A 20201-nucleotide genomic window follows, 5' to 3' on the forward strand; every position below is an offset into this window, starting at 1 on the left:
AGAAGGACAGATGGGAAAGTCGGAGCTTTCAATGCAAGACTTGTTGAAAAAGGGTATCGATTATGAGGAAACTTTTTCATCGGTAGTCATGCTTAAGTCTATCCAGATTCTTTTATCTTTTGCTACTCATATGGATTATGAGATTTGGTAAGTGGATGTCAAGACAGCTTTCCTTAATGGAAGTCTTGAAGAAAACATCCATATAAAGCAACCAGAGGGGTTCATTGCAAAGGAAAAAGAGTATCTAGTATGTAAGCTCAATCAGTCTATGGACTGAAGTAAAGCTTCAAGGTCTTGGAACATCCGGATTAATGAAGTAATCCATACCTATGGATTTATTCAGTATCCGGATGAGTCTTGTGTATACTAGAAGTGTGATGGAAACGTGGTATTTCTTGTACTATATGTAGATGACATTTTTGGTAGTTGGAAATAATATCAAAGTGTTGTCGGAAGTAAGGGTATGGTTGTCCAAGCAATTCGATATGAAGGACTTAGGAGAATGCGCACATATTCTTGGGATCAAAGTAATAAGGGATCACACGAAAAAAATGTTGTGCTTATCCTGAGCTTCATATATCGATACTATCCTAACTCGTTTTAGCATGCAAGACTCCAAGAAAGTTTTTTCTACCTTTTCGGTATGGAGTATCTTTATCTAAAGAGATGTCTTCGAAGACATCGAAAGAGATAGAAGAAATGAAGGCAGTTCCTTATGCTTCTGCTGTAGGAAACCTAATATATGCTATGCACGAGATAGGATATCTATTATACCGTGGGCATGGTTAGCAGATATCAAAGTAATCTAAAACCGGGACACTGGACTGCCGTAAAGCATATATTAAAGTACCTTAGAGGGACTAGAGATTATATGCTAGTTTACAAGGCAGATGATTTTCTCCCTGTGGGTTACACAGATTCAGACTTTCAATCAGATAGGGACAATAGTAAGTCAACCTCGGGGTTTTGTGTTTACTTTAGGAGATGAAGCCATAACAATGGAGGAGTATTAAGCATAGGTGCTTTTTCGGACTCCATCATAGAAGCTGAGTATGTGGCAGCCTCTGAGGCGGCCATAGAAGTTATATAGCTCAAAAACTTCATAATGGGCTTAGACATGATTTCTGGTTTGCCCAAAAATTATTACAATTTATTGTGGTGCAGTAGCAAACTCGAAGAAACCATAAGTCCATAAGGCAAGTAAACACAATAGAGCGCAAGTACCACCCAATACGAGACATCGTATAACAAGGAGAAGTTGTTGCCGCCTAGATTGCATCAGGTGATAACCTAGGGGATCCTTTCACTAAGGCCCTTAAGGCAAGAGCTTTTGATGGGCATGTTGAAGGGTTATGAATCAGATGTATGGCAGGGTATATGGCAACATAGTCTTTTAGTATAAGTGGGAGATTGTTGGAATGTATACTAAAAGCCTAGCTTTTTGTATAAACATTTACATAGAAATAAGAATCATATTGGTCAAATATCTACATTTATAAGCTAAGTGTAGTTGTTCAATTAATTTATATTGTAGATAACATGGTGTGTGGTCTCACACACAGAAGATAATGTTATCAATTCCTTATAAATTATAAACAATAGCTCACGACTGAGATGGAAAGGAATAAATCATTGGAATAGTCGTAGTGTAATTAGGTATTAGTTTATCTTGACTGATAAATTACACTAGTACACTTTGAGTGTATTGAGCAGGACCATTTAAGGTAAGTTCTTTTTATACTAACTTAATAAAAGGACAAGACCTTAGTTATTATGGAAGTGTGTACTCTTAATCCTAATATAATAACAAGCACATATATTTAGTATTTATTTCTTTGACTTATCAAAGGGTGAGATTTAGCTCGATAAATCAATATGCCTGATAAGTTGGGAAATGATATCACTTATAGTGTGTGTTGTTGATTATAGAAGGAAACTGTGTCCTAGTAATTTAGACTGATAATGCCCCCAAGAGAAGCTCATAAAGATTGTCATGTTAAACCCTGCAGGTGGACTTAGTCCGACACGACAATAAGGTTGAGTGGTACTACTCTTGGACTAAGATATTAATTAAAGAGAGTTGTCAGTAACTCATTTAATTAGTGGACATTCGACATCTTAAACACAAGGAGACTAACACACTCATAATAAGAAGGAGCCCAAAATGTAATTCGGGATTAGTGCGGTTGTTCAATAATAATTCTTTAGTGGTATAAATTATTATTGATGGAATTAAGTTGGGTGTTTACGGTGAACACGGGAAGCTTAATTTCATCGGGAAACCAAAACTAATTCCTCCTCTCGGTCCCTATTGTAGCCTCTTGTATATAGAGAATTATATCCACCACATACCCACTTCCTACCCACCCTTAGGTGGTCGGGCAAGCAAGCTTGGAGCCCAAGCTTGGGTCGGCCAAAACCAAGGGATTGAGCCAAGATTAGTGGTCGGCCCTAGCTTAGAGCCCAAGCTAGGTGTGGTCGGCCACATATAAAATAAAAGAGTTTTTATTTAAAATCTTTTCTTATGTGGAAGCCATGTTTTTAAAAGAGAGTTTAAATTTAAATATTTCCTTTTATAGCTTTCTACAAAAGAGAAAGGTTTGATATCTTTCTTTATTTGTAGTTAAAAGGAATATTTTAATTTTTGATAAAACTTTCCTTTTATAAAATAATATTCATGATTTAAAAGAGAGTTTTAAAATTAAATCTTTCCTATTATAGTTTCTACAAAAGATTAAAAAAAGATTTGATATCTTTCCTTATTTGTAGATTGAGAGGAAGATTTTAATTTTAAAGATAACTTTCCTTTTTGAAAATCATCCACATGTTTTAATAGAGAGGTTTTAATTTATAAAATTTCCTTTTATAACCAACCATGAAGGGAAAAATTATTAAAGAAATTTTTATTTTAAAATTTCCTGAAACAAATAAGGAAGTTTTAATTTTGTGTTTAAAACTTGCCTTATTTGGAGCTTGTGATGTGGTCGGCCATGATAAGGGTTAAAAGGAAAGTTTAATTAAATTTTCCTTATTAACCAAAGACAAGAAATATAAGTAAAGTTTAATTATAATTAAATTTCCTTATTTGCCAAGACCAAGGAATATAAAAGAGGGGGTAAAGGTGCGTCACCTCATAAGAACTCTCTTCTATTTTTCCTCTCTCTTTTCTTCCTTGGTGGTGGTTGGCCATATCATCTCCTCCTCTTCCTCCTCAGTGGTTGAACCTCATAAATCTCTAGGAGCTTGTTTTGGTGACCGGATCTAGCTTGAAGAAGAAGAAGAGAATGGAGGTTTTGTTTCCTAGTTTTCCTTGGAGCTTGGTTGGTGGCCAAGACTTATAATCTCTTGGAGAAGGTTGCTTTGTCGAATCTTGGAAGAAGAAAGAAGAAGAGTTTGGGTGGTTCTCATCTCGGTAGATCGTCGCTAACACGACGCCCAAGATAAGAAGAAGAATACGGTAGAAGATCAAGAGGTTGTTGCTTACAAAGAAAGGTATAACTAGTAATTATTTTTCGCATCATACTAGTTTTTTCTTTGTATGAATTCCAAACACAAGAGGCATATAATTCTTGGTTTCGAATTTGTGATTCGAGTTTGTGTTTTTATGTTTTTCAAATTTGTGATTCGATTGTTCCTTTTGGTTAAACCTAAGGTTATATAAGGAAATTAAATATTAAATTTCGTTAAGAGGTTTTGTAGAGCCAGTGGTGGATGTTCCTGTTGGATCGTGAAACCTCGATAGAGGGGGGGTGAATATCGATTTGAAAAACAATGAGTATAAACGCAGCGGAATAAGAAAATTGAACACAGTGGATTTACTTCGTTCGGAGCCTGTGACGACTCCTACTCGAAGGCCCGTACTCCATGAGTACTTTCGTTGGGCAATTCACTAGAAATTCGAAATATAGATTACAAGTTAAGTACAATATTGCTAATAAGGAAAAATTACCGATAATAAAAAGACTTAGAACAGAAAGGAAAAGCTTGTCGGAGATCGCAGAGCAGCAGGAGCACAAGGAAGCAGATTCTTCATTCTGAGAGTTGTGTCCTTGAAGCTTGCTCACCCCCTCCTTTTATAGCCCTTTGGAGGGGTCTCCAGAGCTTATCAGATCCCAAAAATTCGGATCAGATGAGGAGAGTTCGAATCTGGCTGATCCGAGTCGTCTCCAACTACTTGTTTGACACAGTCATCTTCTGAAGGTCATAACTTTTGACTTCGAACTCGGAATCAAGCTCTGTCAGTTGATACGCGTGCAAAATTTGAAGCTCTACATTTGTATCTACAAAATAGAGTTATAAAAATATATGTATAGACATTTTATATAGATTTATGAGTTAGGTCCTGTCTTCCCGAGACCAGAACCTAGTCAGGGTCTCAATTTAGGGATCCAAAAATGGACCTAAACTGGACCGAAACCTACTGTCCCTTAACTGGGATGCGTCCTCACAGTCACTCTCCTTCAGTGACTTACCTCTACTTACCTGCCAGACGTTCGGTCAGCCCTTTGACCCGTCTAGACTTTGTGCTAGCTATCCGGTCAGCCCGTCGACCTAGCTGGACTTTGTGCCAAGCGTCCGGTCAGCCCATCGACCTGCTTGGACTTCGTGCCAGCTATCTGGTCAGCCCGTCAACCTAGCTGGACTTCTCGCCAAGCGTCCGGTCAGCCCGTCGACCCGCTTGGACTTTGTGTCAGACATCCGGTCATCCCATCGACCTGTCTGGACTTAGCCTGCATACTCGATCAAAGCATTAGATAACGACAAACCTAACTTAACCTATTTGTCATTCATCAAAACCTGGGTTAAATCGTTAGTGCTAACCGCACCAACAATCTCCCCCTTTTTGATGGAATGACAATCTGGTTAAGTTAGTGAAAACATATGCAAGAAAAAACAAGTAACAACATGCATTTATGTGGTTTTTAAGTTAGTTTGTATTTTCAGTTTGGTTTAGCTAACTTAACTATCTAACCCTCCCCCTTTGGCATTCATCAAAAGTAAGCATGGATTAAGTAAGCATAAATACAGACTTCAGACAAAGTAAGAAATAATGTCAAGTTAATCTGGGGGAGTTTAAAACATAGATTATTTTACTTTTATTTCTTAAATCTTTGAAAAAAAAACTAAGTCTTGAAAGATAGCTGATTTATAACTTTGTAATTTTGAAAGATAGCTAATTTTTTAAGTATAGTTTTTAAGGTCAAAGTTAAAAATTCAAGTTTTCAAACATAAGTTTTTTTTTTTTAAAAAAAATCACTTTCTAAAATAATTTTCAAAACTAAGTTGATAGTAATTTTCAAAACTAATTTTGTCAAATCAAATTGTCAAAAATTAAGTACGACCAATTTTTTAGAACTTTATTCCGGGTTATTTTCAAAACGAAGTGAAGTTAAATCGAATTCAAACATTAAGAAAAACGATTTTGAACTTTACTTTTAGTTTTCAAAGTTTGTCACAACTAATTTTAGTAAAGTAAGATCACATTTTTGGAATTAAAATCAAAATAATGTTTCAAAATGAAGTAGTAGGAGTTTTTAAAATAATTTTGTAAAATTATTTTTCCAAAATTAAATTTTCAAAGTTTAACGTACTAATTTCAAAACCATGATTTAAAATATTTGAAAAGCTCAGTTTTCAAAGACTAAGTAGAATCGAATTTTCAAAAACTGAGAAGATATTGTTTTCCAAAACCTAAGTAATTTTGAACTTTAAAGATTTTGATTTTATTCCTCCCCCTAAACCTGACATCAAGTCAAATGTCTAACTAGTTAGTTACTGACTAACTGTCATAAGATAGTAGTTTTCACTAGGTTAGTCAAGTTAAGTTTAAATTGAATAACTTAACTTGATTAATGTATATCTTGTATTTAACGCCCAGACTTATATTGATGCACTGAAATAAGCATCTTAAGTCTTAGACAAGTGGCCTATGCATCTCACCCCTTTTCTATGTTTGTCAAACACAAGCAAGATAAGCCTAAGGTGTTGGTGAGATGCTCAAAAAGTAGTCCTATAGGTACATGCTTTCTAAGGAGTTTGAACTAGTCTAAGGCTAAAACTGTTTTAAAAATCTAAAAATAGGGAAGTTTTTGAAAAATAAGAATAGAAATAATTTTAGCCTAAAAAATAACCATTTTTGAAAACAATTTTGTAATTTGAAAATCCTAGTCTATTAAACACATTCCTGATTTTCTACGTAAATTACTAAATTCACTTTCAGGGAGTGGTTTGATAAATATGTCGGCTAAATTTGACTTGGACTCACTGTATTTGAGTTCAATATCACCTTTAGTGACATGGTCCCTAATAAAGTGGTGCCTAATTTCAATGTGTTTGGTTCTTGAATAATGCACTGGATTTTTTGTTAAATTAATTGAACTAATATTGTCAATTAAGACTTTTACATTTGTGATATTTAAGTTGAAATCTTTTAAGGTGTGCATCATCCATAATAATTGGGCTACACATTCTCCTATGGCTATGTATTCTGACTCAGTTGTAGATAGCGCAACACAGTGTTGCTTTCTACTAAACCAGCTAACAAGTGATGGACCTAGTAGTTGACATCCACCACTTGTGTTTTTGCGGTATAATTTGCACTCAGCATAATCTGAGTCAGAATACCCTATTAATTCAAAGTTGGTGGTCCTAGGATACCAAATTCCTACATTTGTTGTTCCTTTAAGGTATCTAAAAATTCTTTTGACTTGAGTCAAATGGGATTCTTTAGCACAGGTTTGGTATCTAGCACACATACTAACTGCAAATAAAATATCAGGTCGGCTTGCAGTTAAGTAAAGTAGACTACCTATTGCACTCCTATAATACTTTAGATCAACTGGTTTTCCATTTGGGTCATTGTCTAAGATTGTGTTTACTGCCATGGGTGTTTTAATTTCTTTTGTATTTTCCATTCTGAATTTTTAAGTAATTCTTTAGTATATTTGTGCTGATAAATGTAATTTTCTTCATTTGTTTGTTTGATTTGTAATCCTAGGAAATAAGTTAATTTTCCTACTAAGCTCATTTCAAATTCTTGTTCCATTAGATTAGTAAATTCTTCTAAAAATCTGAGTTAGTTGAACTAAATATTATATCATCTACATATATTTGTGCTATAAATATGTCGTTATTTAATGATTTAACAAACAAGGTCAGATCAATTTGACCTTGGTTGAATCCTTTGGATGTTAAGTAGGAGGTTAACCTTTCATACCATGCCCTGGGTGCTTGTTTAAGTCCATATAATGCTTTCTTTAATTTAAAGACATAGTCAGGGTGTTCTAGACTTTCAAATTCAGGAGGCTGACCTACATAAACTTTTTCTTTTATTAACCCATTGAGAAAGGCAGACTTAACATCCATTTGGTATAGTTTGAATCCCTTATGGGTCGCATAACCTAGTAACATTCTAATGGATTCTAATCTAGCTACTGGGGCATAGGTTTCATCATAGTCAAGTCCTTCAACTTGACTGAACCCTTTGGCAACTAACCTAGCCTTATTCCTAGTAATTTCCCCAGTTTCACTTAATTTGTTTCTGAATACCCATTTTGTTTCTATTATTTTCTTATTTTTGGGTGGTGGTACTAAGTCCCAGACTTCGTTATGCTCAAATTGAGCTAGTTCTTCTTGCATGGCTATGATCCAGTCTGGGTCAAGTAGGGACTCATCTATAGTTTTGGGTTCAATATTTGAGATTAAAGAGATTTGTCTTAGATTTCTAAATGATGATCTAGTTTGGATGCTCAGGTCTAGGTCACCAATTATTTGATCAGTTGGATGGTTTGGGTCCACTCTTATAGTTCTAGGGGGTTGATTTTCTTGAGGTTGTTCTTCTTCTTCATGATTTAAGGGTTGATTGGTTTCTTCTTGATTACCTTAAGAGAACTCAATTGGTAGGAGTTGGGTTTGTCCTGGGATTTCTTTAAATTCTTCAAATTTTACATTTATTGTTTCTTCAATTTTTAATGTGACTTTATTATATATTCTGTAACCCCTACTATTTAGTGAGTATCCTACAAAAATTCCATTTTCTATTTTAGAAGTAAATTTTCCTAGATGTTCTCTGGTGTTTAGGATAAAGGTTGGACACCCAAATACTTTAAAGTACTTTATGTTGGGTTGTTTGTTATAAAATATTTCAAAGAAAGTTTTATTATGTCTTTTATTTAATGTTGTTCTATTTTGTACATAGCAGGCTGTACTGACAGCTTCTGCCCAAAAATATTTAGGTAAATTGTATTCATTTAACATAGTTCTAGAGGCTTCCAGTAAGGTTCTATTTTTTCTTTCTACAATTCCATTTTGTTGAGGGGTTTTAGGGCACAAAAATTCGTGATGGTAGTCATTTTTAAGACAGGATTTGTTAAAGTTATGATTTTTAAATTTTCCCCCATTGTCACTTCTAATTCTTTTAATTTTAAGATCTTTTTCATTTTCAATTTGTTTGCAAAAGTTTGTAAAGATTTCAAAAGTTTCATCTTTATGTTTTAAGAATTTTACCGAAGTAAACCTAGAATAATCATCTATTATTACTAAGCAATATAAGTTTCCATTTATTGATTTGACTCCATGAGAGTCAAAAAGGTCTAAATGTAGAAGTTCTAATGTTGAGTTGGTTTGTGGCCGATTAGTTGATTTGTGAGTAGATTTTGTTTGTTTACCTTGTTGACAAGCATTACATATGGTTGAATCCAAGTTAGGTAATTTTGGCAAGCCTCTAACTAGTCCGTTTAATTTGCTTATATTTCTAAAGTTGGTATGAGACATCCTCCTATGCCATAACCAAGTTTCTTCTTTTTGTGTTAAATAACACTTAATTGAAAAAGTGGTTAAGTTGATGGCATAGATGTTGTCTTTTCTAAAACCTTTTAGGCTTACAGTAGGATTATCTAGATGTTTGATTAAACGTTCTGTAGATAGAAATTTAACCTTATACCTAGTATCACACAATTGACTTATACTCAAAAGATTATATTTAAAATTTTCAACAAGTAAAACATTTGTAATTATAAAGTCTATTTTTAATTCAATATTACCTATACCAATTACCTTGAGTTTGCCATTGTTTCCAAATGCAACTGTTCCTAAGCTTTTGTAAGTGAGTTGAGTGAAGGTGTGATCTCCAGTCATATGTTTGGAGCAACCACTGTCCAAAATCCACTTGGTTTCCTCTTCTGGGCCTTCGGAAACGAGTACAGACTCGTGGCTCGATTCGAGTTCGGACCCGTCTTCCGATTCGTCTTCTGATTCAGCTTTGCGAGCCATCAGCGCGAGGTGGCTCTGGTGCTTCTGATCTTCTACTTCCGATTCGTCCGAGGAGGAGTCGTCCCACGTTGCTTTGAGAGCCTTTTTTTTGGTCGGCTTCGGTTTGTCGTTCTTTAGTCTCGGGCACTCGTTCTTGTAGTGCCCCTTCTTGTTACATTTGAAGCAGGTCACGTTCTTTTGTTCCATGGGAGAACTGATCTTTTGAAGATCCTTCTTGCTGAAGCTCCTTTTTCTCCTGGTGAACATTTTTCTTACCAAGTTCACCAGGTATTCTTCGTCTTCGGAATCTTGGTCGGAATCTTCTTTAGATTCAGGCTTGCTCTTCTTTTCTTTGGAGGAGCCTGCAAATAAAGCAATACCTTTCTTGGCTCTAACATTAGTTTGTTCATGCAGTTCTAACTCACAAAAAAGCTCGTCTAACTTTAATTTAGATAAATTTTTGGAAATTTTGTAGGCATCTACGATCGATGCCCACAAACTATTACGTGGAAAAGCATTTAGTACGTACCTTATTAAGTCTCTGTTTTCCATCTGGTGGTCCATCGCGTGGAGTCCGTTGAGGATGCCCTTGATCCTCGTGTGGAGCTGACTTGCCGTTTCTCCTTCCTGCATTTTTATATTAAAAATTATATTTTAAAGTAAGTCTCTTTTTGTTACCTTCGCGTCGCTCGTTCCTTCGTGCAGCTCGATCAATTTGTCCCAAAGCTCCTTCCCGTTCTGATGTGGTCCGACCCGGTTCAGTTCTTCTCGTGTTAGACCGCAGTGTAGCGTGTTAATTGCTTTGTTCTCAGTCGATGCCTTTTTCCTCATGTCCGGAGTCCACTGTTCCGCGTCTAGTGGATTTCCGGAGTTGTCGACTGGAGGTCTGTAGGCTTTTATGACGCTGAACCACTGGTGGTAGTCTGTCTTCAGGTAAACCTCCATTCTTTTCTTCCAGTACAAAAAGTCGTCCCCGTTGAATAGGGGAGGGCGTACTGTGCTGAAGCCTTCTAATTGAGACATGTTAATATGCACACACGAAATTAAGCAAAAAAAAAAAATATCCCAAGACTTCGTCTTGGATTAGCAGTGCGGGAAGAGTTTAATCAAAATGAACTAAGTTGGTGTTGCACCAATTTAGTCTTAATTGCAACGAAAGAAAATATCCAAAACAAGTAATGATACTAGTTTGGACTTATGCGAAAAAACTGAAATTTAAAAAAAAAAAAAAGGAAATTTTCACCCCCCTGTCTGATTGGTGGTTGCACCAAATCAGAGCGGTACCCACTTTAATACCACTTGTTGGATCGTGAAACGTCGATAGAGGGGGGGGGTGAATATCGATTCGAAAAACAACGAGTATAAACGCAGCGAAATAAGAAAATTAAACACAGTGGATTTACTTCGTTCGGAGCCTGTGATGACTCCTACTCGAAGGCCCGTACTTCGTGAGTACTTTCGTTGGGCAATTCACTAGCAATTCGAAATATAGATTACAAGTTAAGTACAATATTGCTAATAAGGAAAAATTACCGACAATAAAAAGACTTAGAACAGAAAGGAAAAGCTTGTCGGAGATCGCAGCGCAGCAGGAGCACAAGGAAGTAGATTCTTCATTCTGAGAGTTGTGTCCTTGAAGCTTGCTCACCCCCTCCTTTTATAGCCCTTTGGAGGGGTCTCCAGAGCTTATCAGATCCCAAAAATTCGGATCAGATGAGGAGAGTTCGAATCTGGCTGATCCGAGTCGTCTCCAACTACTTGTTTGACACAGTAATCTTCCGAAGGTCATAACTTTTGACTCCGAACTCGGAATCAAGCTCTGTCAGTTGCTACGCGTGCAGAATTTGAAGCTCTACATTTGTATCTACAAAATAAAGTTAGAAAAATATATGTATAGATATTTTATATAGATTTATGAGTTAGGTCCTGTCTTCCCGAGACCAGAACCTAGTCAGGGTCTCAATTTAGGGATCCAAAAATGGACCTAAACTGGACCGACGCCTATTGTCCCTTAATTGGGATGCGTCCTCACAGTCACTCTCCTTCAGTGACTTACCTTTACTTACCTTCCAGACGTTCGGTCAGCCCTTCGACCCGTCTGGACTTTGTGCCAGCTATCCGGTCAGCCCGTCGACCTAGCTGGACTTCGTGCCAAGCGTCCGGTCAGCTCGTCAACCCGCTTGGACTTCGTGCCAATTATCTGGTCAGCCCGTCAACCTAGCTGGACTTCTCACCAAGTGTCCGGTCAGCCTGTCGACCCGCTTGGACTTCGTGCTAGACATCTGGTCAGCCCGTCGACCTGTCTGGACTTAGCCTGCATACTCGATCAAAACATTAGATAATGACAAACCTAACTTAACTTATTTGTCATTCATCAAAACTTGGGTTAAATCGTTAGTGCAAACTGCACCAACAGTTCCCAAACCCAAGAAGGCCAAGTGCCTCGCTATGTTTCCGAAATTAATATTTAATTGAATTTGTAACATGGGTGGATTTGGATCAATAATGTTAAGCATCGTTTGAGATCCAAGTCTAAACCTAAAAGAATAGATAAGTTAAACTTGAAATCAATAATGTTAAGTTTCGTTTGTGATCCAAGTTTAATTTCTAAAAAACACAATATGTTGTTAGGAAAGGTTCGACACTTGTACAAAATTTTTGTACAGTGGAACCGGTACGATCTTCTGAGTAGCAACCAACAGGGGTGTGATCGAGCATGCTCGTTTATAACTCGCGCTGGGGCGAGAGTCTGCGAAGCTGATCGAGAGGTCGCCGGAGATTAAAGGAAATGCCCTCGTGGACTTAGCTCAATTCACCTATGATCATGAAGAGTATTACATAAGACATTAGTTAAATTTGAATCTTAGTCTGATTCTGAGGTTGGGATGAGGCACCAAAATTTTGATCAACGCTTCCTGCCGTCTCTTACTCCATTTCCTGAGGCAGCCACATGAAATTTTCGATCCTCGAGGCATGGTCCCTGTGGGGCATGGTGCCATTGTTCCCATATCAATTCTAAGATTTCCCCGTCCTTTCCATCATAAATACCATTTCATAGGAAGTTGACACGTGCCCCATGAACTTCCCTTGATATGATGTCTGATGCATGCTTTCTGCACGCGACCCGATAGCTCTTCTCCCTCTTGATCTAACGGCCATCGTGCACCCCGCTGTTTCAATTGTCCGACTCAAATATCTATGCTCCTTAAGGGTTTTGGTTTAAAAATCCTAAAGTCCTCCAACAGTTGTTCATCAGTGCTTCGTCTTCCTTCGACCTCTCCTTCTCTACTTGTTTCTGCTCGTTCACTTTCCCCTTTGTGCATCTCCCTTGTAAGTGCTTCTCCTCCCTCATCTTCTGCTCCTTCGTTCTTCGATTCGACAATGGCAGGAGAAACGGTAGTACCGTGGTACTCGTATGTTCATTTTGATTTTGATAGGAGTGACGTAAGGTCGGTACAATCTAGCTTGCAACTTTCTGAAGCATACAAGCTCTGCCTTTCGGGACCTGACGACCATCCTTGTCCTCCTCACACCGGCTTCGTGACATTCTTCAAAGACCAGCTTCTCGGTGATCTCTGCTTTCCTATTCGTTCTTTTCCTCTTTGAGTCAGTATTTTGGTATCCCCTTATCCCAGTTCGCCACCAATGCCTTCCGTGCCATATATGGAATGGTAATTCTGTGTCACCTGTATGAGATTCCTTTGACCCCTCAACTTTTTCACTATTTTTATTCCCTTAAACGATCAGAGTCGGTCGTCTTCATGGTGCAATCTAGGATTGGGCATAAATTTTTCGAGGCCATGCCTACTTCCAATAAGGGCTGGAAGTCTCGTTTCTTCTATGTCCAGTTGCCTGAGTCTGTGTCTTGGCCTGTTGAATGACGCCCCAATCTCCCCTCTCCTTGTGAGTTGAGTGACCATCAGCACCGACCTTCCTGTTTCACTGCTTCTGAGAAATTGGATGGAGTGCATCTTCAACTCTCTTTTTTGCTACGGGAGAGCGTGTTGTATATTTTTGGGTCGAGCCCCATCCACACGCCCTTGAGCGCACGTTTTGGTAAGATTACTCGACTCTTCTTTTATATCTTCAGTAACTAAGGTATTTTCTTTTGACTACAGAAGTCGTCATGTTCCGAGCCTTCACCCTTGACTCCTCTGCGATGCCCAATGCAATCCTACAGAAGTGAGGGATGTTGGTTGGTCCTAGGAATATCGTACCGGTTCCCTTGTACAAAAATTTTGTACAAGTCATGAACCTTTCCTGACAACCTATTGTGTTCTTTAGAAATTAAATATGGAATCTCAAATGGAACTTAACATTATTGATTCCAAATTTAACTTATCTGTTCTTAGAGGTTTAGACTTGGATCGCAAACGATACTTAACATTATAGATTCAAATTCACCTATGTTACAAATTTAATTAAATATTTATTTCAAAAATTGGCTCCCAGGTTAAACATGGCGAGACACTTGGCCTTCTTGGGTATGAGAACATCCACCACTGCCTCAACAAAACCTCTTAACGAAATTCAATATTTAATTTCCTTATATAACTCTTGGTTTAACCAAAAAGAACAATTGAAACACAAGATCAAAAAATAAAAGAAACATAAATTCAAAACAAATCCAAATATCTAGAATATCTAGCCTCTTGTGTTAGGAATTCATACAAAGAAAAACTAGTATGATGCGGAAAATAATTACTAGTTATACCTTTCTTTGTATGCAACAACCTCTTGATCTTCTACCATATTTCTCTTCTTATCTCGGACGTCGTGTGGGCGACGATCTTCCAAGATGAGAACCACCCAAGCCCTTCTTCTTCATTCTTCCAAGTTTCGGCCAAGCAAATTTCTCCAAGAAATAGCAAGTCTCGGCCACCACCACCAAGCTCTAAGGGATGCTAGAAACAAAGCCTCCTTTTCCTCCTTCTCCTAGCAAGATCTGGCCACCTTCCAAGCTCCAAGAGATGATGAGGTTCGGCCAAGGAGAAGAAAGAAAAAAGGAAAAGAGAGAATAAGAGGGCCGACCACACCAAGGAAGAGAGGAGAGGAATAGAAGAGAGTTCTCTTCACTACAAGAAAAACCCTTATAGACATCGGTGGAACAACAACGATTTTAAGCAAAAACCGATGTCGTTGAGTATTTTACACCGGTTTTTCCAAAAATTAGTGTCTATAAGCGCAGATTTTCTCTCATAGACATCGGTTTTTTAAGCCGATGTCTATGAGCGCCTTTTTTTGTTAATAGACACCGATTTTAACAGCGATTTTTAAAACCCGGTGTCTATGATAAAATAAAATAATTTAATTTTTCCACCAATACTTAGCTGAAATTTGCAACACTTCACTCTTCTCTCCAAACTTAAACCTATATCGCGCCGTGCACCATATATCGTCGTGACACCACCACCACTTTCCTCCTCGCCGCAGGCCGTCCAACCATCTCTCTCAGCTTCATCTCCCTCTTCCCCTTCTTAGATCGACGCCTCTTCCTCTCCCGATCAGGATTCACTCACGACGCATCTCCTCCACCTCCTCCCTTTGGGTAAGAAGAGGAACCCTTCTTCGCATTTCGAGAAAGGAGAGGTGACAAGTTAGTCTTGTTTTCTAGGGTTTCAGAATAGTAGCGGTGGAGGGAGGCAAGATGAAGACGACTAGGGGGAGGCACTCATAAGAAGAACATGGATTCCCCTGGGAACCCACCACCTACCTTGATTCTAGCACAACAATATTCATCTCGGAATTCCAGAAGCCAAAGCAAAGGGTTGTCTTTATCTTTTTGTTCTTTTAACTGCTGCTTCCTTTTGCTACGGTAAGTCTCTCCTCCACGGAGAAGTGTACGTCAAGCTGACCTAGGACAAGGGCATATGCCAATTTTTCTTCTATTTATATATTTTTGTTATTGTTTTTGTAATAGTTTAGTGCATTTCCCTGTTTGGGTTAGCCTTGGATTTGGTCCGAAGATCGCTTAGAAAAGGAAGAATGCAAGGCACAATTTGTGCACTTTATTCTCTCGCTCGCTTACTCACTCACAAATGGATGCATTCTTTGCTGCGTTGTGAGATGGGTTGAAGGTTTACAGCTTGAAGACCAGAGAGTGTCATCCCGTACATGCTGCTGCTGTTGCTGTTGCCTTCTCTTCCGCTCGTATTCTGCTGCTGCTGCTATTTTGGCCCTTTATCCTGCATTGTTCCATCACCTTCCTAGTCAGATTTTGAGCTTATTTAACTTGGCTTTGGATCGATCCCCAGATTCTGGATTGCTTTGCTTCAAGCTCACGATTTTAGATCCCAAACCTTGTGAAGAAGGGTCAAAAGTTCCCTTTGTTTCCCTTCTGATTTGCTTAGCCGACTGTGTTAATAATGTAGTACGTTTGGAAGATCATAGCACAGCTCCTTGTTCTAAGCTTATGCATAGCTTTGCCCTCTTTCTCCTTACAAGTTACTAGTACTTCTCCCTCTTTCGCCCTGTGCCTTTTCAGTAGCAGAGACAGTGGAGGTATTTTTTTCTGGGGAGTTTGTTTGCCTTATTTTGCTTCCACAAGATTCAGATTGCTGCAGATCCTTGGGGAAGTGTTTGGCAAGCTAACTCACCATAGCTGTATGAAGGAGTGTTGCAACGATGAGAGATTATGATTCAAAGAAAAGCAAGGTTTGATTTCTCTCCTAGAGTTATGCTTTCTTCGTCTTTAAGGTGGCTGATTTGGGCATGTTTTCTTTCCCTACTTTCTTGGGAGTAGCTGTCATGGTCTAAGGCCTTCGTCAAAAAATGGTTCAGCATCAAAATCAAAGGTCAGGAGAGCCATGTCGACGAGATTGATAGCAAAGGTATGCCTAGTTTCTTCTTCTTGTTCAATTCCAGAAACCCTAGTCGACGAGAATAAAGTGCACTTGTTTGCCTACTTTTCTCCCTAGTCGTCTTCATCTTGTCGACGAGATGATTTATTTGTCTGTTTGCTGGAGAAAATGATACAACAGATAGAGGTCTCTCATGTAGCTTGTTGGCACTTGTTTGCCTGCTTTTCTCTCATCTTTTTTCTATTCCTAGCTTTCAAAGCATTTGTCCATCTTAGACTTGTTTGTTTGACAGAATCAATATGCAATGTAGTATGTCCATGAATGTGGTAGAAGAAAGCTGTTAGAACACATCTGCCTCACTATTTTTCAAAGAAGAAAAAAATTGCTTTAGAATTTTTACCTTCTAATCTCAAACAACATATTTGACTCTATTCTAGAATGTGTTCCTGCCCTTTCTTCTTGTTTTCACATCTGCTTTTCTGTATCTAATTCTTCTTTCTGTTATCTTCATGTTTACATTATTTCTAATCCTTTTTTATTTGTCTTATTTTTGCTTTGGACTTCTTGTTTTATCTTATTGTAATGAAAATTTTCAAAGTTTGTATAACATGGTTTACAATTTACACTGTTGATTATGCTAAATCTTTTGCAGGTTCTATCTGTTGTTGGAATACTTTAGGATGAAGTGGATCCTATGGTTTCTGTTATGAAAGTTGAAAAGGCTCCTTTGGAGTCTTATGTTGATATTGGTGGCTTAGATGCTCAAATCCAAGAAATTAAAGAAGTTGTTGAACTTCCACTTACTCATCCTGAGTTATATGAGGATATTGGAATTAGGCCTCCCAAGGGAGTAATATTATACGGTGAGCCTGGAACTTCCACACCGCATCTCCTCCAACTCCTCCCTTTGGGTGAGAAGAGGAGCCCTTCTTCGCATTCCGGTAGTTTTTCCTTCATCCATCTCCGGTCCGGCATTCACTGCCACCGCTGGAGTCCTTCTTCACATTCCGGTAATTTTTCCTTTGTCCATCGTCGCTACTGAAGGCCTTCCTCATCTTCGTCAGTTTCATCTTCTTGATCTCTTGATTGCAAGTATTAATTGATTTATGCATGCAATGTGTTTGATGAATTTCCTCAAACACTACCCTGAGTTGATTTTATCATTTTTGTTTGCTAGATTGAGGAGTTGTTATTTCCTATTGCTAAGTTGGTTTTATGTATTCCTTGAACTATCAAGTTTCTTTTATGGCTATGCTATTATGAATGTTTAGGCTTGTTTATTCACTGAGAAACTTATTGACATCTTGCAAGCTTCGAAATGGAAGTGGTTAAAATAGAATATGCTGGTCATGCAAGAGAACTTGTTTCCACTGTAGAATCAACACCTACCCTGATGGTATGCTAGCATAGGTTGTTTGGCTTTGATTTACACTTGAAAATGAAAAGCTTACTGTCTTACTGCTGAAAATGTCTCAGGAATAGTATGTGTTGGAGGAGATGACATTGTGAATGAGGTACATTGATTTTACTTTCCGCTATTTACTCATCTTGTTTTGCGCATTGTATTTGTTTGGGTAAGTTAAAGTTGATTAAGAAAATCATTAGATGCAATAATAGAAATTCCTTGATATGTGCGCATAATAACTAGTGCCAAAGGCCAAAAAAGTTTTGCAAAATGTTGGCCATCTTCTTCCACTTCATTCTACCACTTTTTCATCTCCAGCTCCTCATTACTCTACTATTTGAAATTGCCAACCTCTTGTTGAATTTGCCTTCTTTGGCCAATGATTTGTTACAATGAATCAAAATTTAGTAATTCAAATGTCAAGCTAGGATAAGTTAAGTTGTATTTTTCTGATTCTTAGTTAAAAAGACTGGCAATTGTACATATATTTCCTTTAACCTGATTGATTATTTCTTTTTAGTGATCACCATCTTATGAGTTTGTCACTAAATTGACCAATTTGAATGGACAACTACTATGGAGAACTAACTTTATGCCTTCCTGGAATCTTATCAACTTTGTGCTAACACTTTTTTCTCATTTGTAGAATTATTGCATCTCCCTTACTCTTTGTAAAATTTTATTTTCTCTCTTCCTTTATAAGTTAGTTTAGGTGGTATGTCTCTCACAGTGATTCTTTTATTCACTTTTTGTACATTTTTTTTTTATAATCTGTACAGTAAGCACAACATGATTTGCTGAAAATTAATATTTTTTATACTTGTCTACCCTGCCAGAACTTTGATAGAAACTATGGAATTACAACATTGCTGAAGGCAATACATTGGGTTGTGAAAATTGACAGATGAATATCTGGTGCATTGATATATCTTTCTTAATTTTTCTGCTGTAGATTTCGAATATTATAGGACAGGAGCTGAACTTACATTTTAGCATCTTCCTATGAGCATTTTGAAGCTGATTAATGATGTTGCAATTATTTTGTGACTGCATGATCTATATTAATAGGTCTCCTTTACGTCTCGACTTTTTTTTGGTATTAGATCAATTATGAACTCTATATGAACTTTGACACCAACTCTTAATGATGCCAATAACCTACTGGCTTCCTATGGTTATTTTTCTTAGTCTGTTTGTCATCTGCCTGATAGTTCACCTTTCCTATGATGTTATATAATTCTATAGACCAAGCATTAGTTATTTGAAATTTGATAATTAGCTTACATGATCATGCAGGTACTTAATGGTCTTCTGAGCAGAGATAACCAGAAGGAAGCACTTTCTATTACAATTGGCATCATTCCTGCTGGTTTAGACAATTCACTAGCCTGGACTATTTTGGGGGTCAGGGATCCTATTTCTGCTGCAATGGCAACATTTGCATATATATATTTGTTAGATATTGTTTATGTGTTTTTACAGTTTACAAATTTCAAGTACTCCAGAGTTGAAATTGATGAAGTGCGGTTCGAGTGGGCTAAATGCATGCTAGATTACATTTGAATAGGAAAGGTATTTGATTTTTGAAAACTTTGGATGATGCATGCATTTGCATGGAATGTAAATTGCGTATATTGTCCCATGTCAATTTCTTTCTGATGGCGATATTCTAGGACTTCTGCAGCATGTATAATTCTTTTGTTTTTGTTCTTTGCTATAGTTAAGTGGACCAAATGATACTTTTGTTTGACAGATTAGAACAGTGGATGTTTTAACTCAGAAAACTAGGCATTTGAAGGTGAAAAGTGGTGAGATTAGGGAAATGAAAGGCACAAGAAGAATGAAGCAGTATAGCAAGTTGAACAGATTCTGATTCTCATAATTTAATGTAGCCTCAGCTTGATTTTTGACTCACGATGTTCTACCTTGATGTGTATAATATCTATTAGCTTTTGATGTAAAAAGAATATTTGTGTATTTTATGGATACTGTTGTAAGAAGAATATTTATGTAATTTGTGAATGTTTGTGTATTTTATGGATATTGTTGGAAGAAGAATATTTGTATAATTTGTGAATATTTGTGTATTTTCTTGGATACTGTCAGTTTTTCACTGTTTCGGAAATCGAATGTGTCGTTAAACAATACTGATATTACATCGGTTTTTCATCGCTGTAAAACCGGTGTCATTAACTAATATTACATCGGTCGTATACCACTGTCAAAACTGGTGTTATTAACATATAATATTACATCAGTTTTACACCGTTGATGAAACGGTGTCGTTAAGTGATACTACACCGGTTAATAACCGATTCAAAAATTGGTGTCGTTAAGTGATACTACACCGGTTTTAACCCGATGTCTAAAATGATAGACTTTTTACATCGCCTTCATAGACATCGGTCGAAAATGTAATAGACAGCGGTGGAAAACCGTTGTCTATGAGGGTTTTTATTGTAGTGCTTTGTGAAGGCACCCCCTCCCTCTCTTTTATAAGCATTGGTCTTGGCAAATAAGGAAAGTTTTAATAAAAACTTCTTTATTTTCTTTGCCATGAAAAGGAAAATTTAATTGATAAAAAATAATTTCCTTTTCTTTTATTAAAGTGGGCGGCCACCTCTAATTCTCCAAGCAAGGAAAGTTTTAATCACAAGAATTAAAACTTCCTAATTTATTTCCGAAAAATTTTAAAATAAAAATTTCTCTATTAATTTTCTCTTCATGGTTGGTTATAAAAAGAAACT

The 20201-nt window shown here is 37.2% G+C and overlaps 1 protein-coding gene across 1 annotated transcript; it reads left to right on the forward strand.

Annotated features, from left to right (window-relative positions):
- The first annotated feature begins 16743 nt into the window (after positions 1-16743).
- LOC122002846 (26S proteasome regulatory subunit 4 homolog) lies at positions 16744-19204 on the forward strand. The gene is made up of 4 exons (XM_042558201.1): positions 16744-16912; positions 17526-17563; positions 18751-18885; positions 19175-19204. The coding sequence occupies exons 1-4, from the start codon at positions 16744-16746 to the stop codon at positions 19202-19204; spliced, it is 372 nt and encodes a 123-aa protein (XP_042414135.1).
- The last annotated feature ends 997 nt before the right edge of the window (positions 19205-20201 follow it).

The sequence above is a fragment of the Zingiber officinale genome, chromosome 1A (genome assembly GCF_018446385.1).
Source record: "Zingiber officinale cultivar Zhangliang chromosome 1A, Zo_v1.1, whole genome shotgun sequence".
Lineage (NCBI taxonomy): Eukaryota > Viridiplantae > Streptophyta > Magnoliopsida > Zingiberales > Zingiberaceae > Zingiber > Zingiber officinale.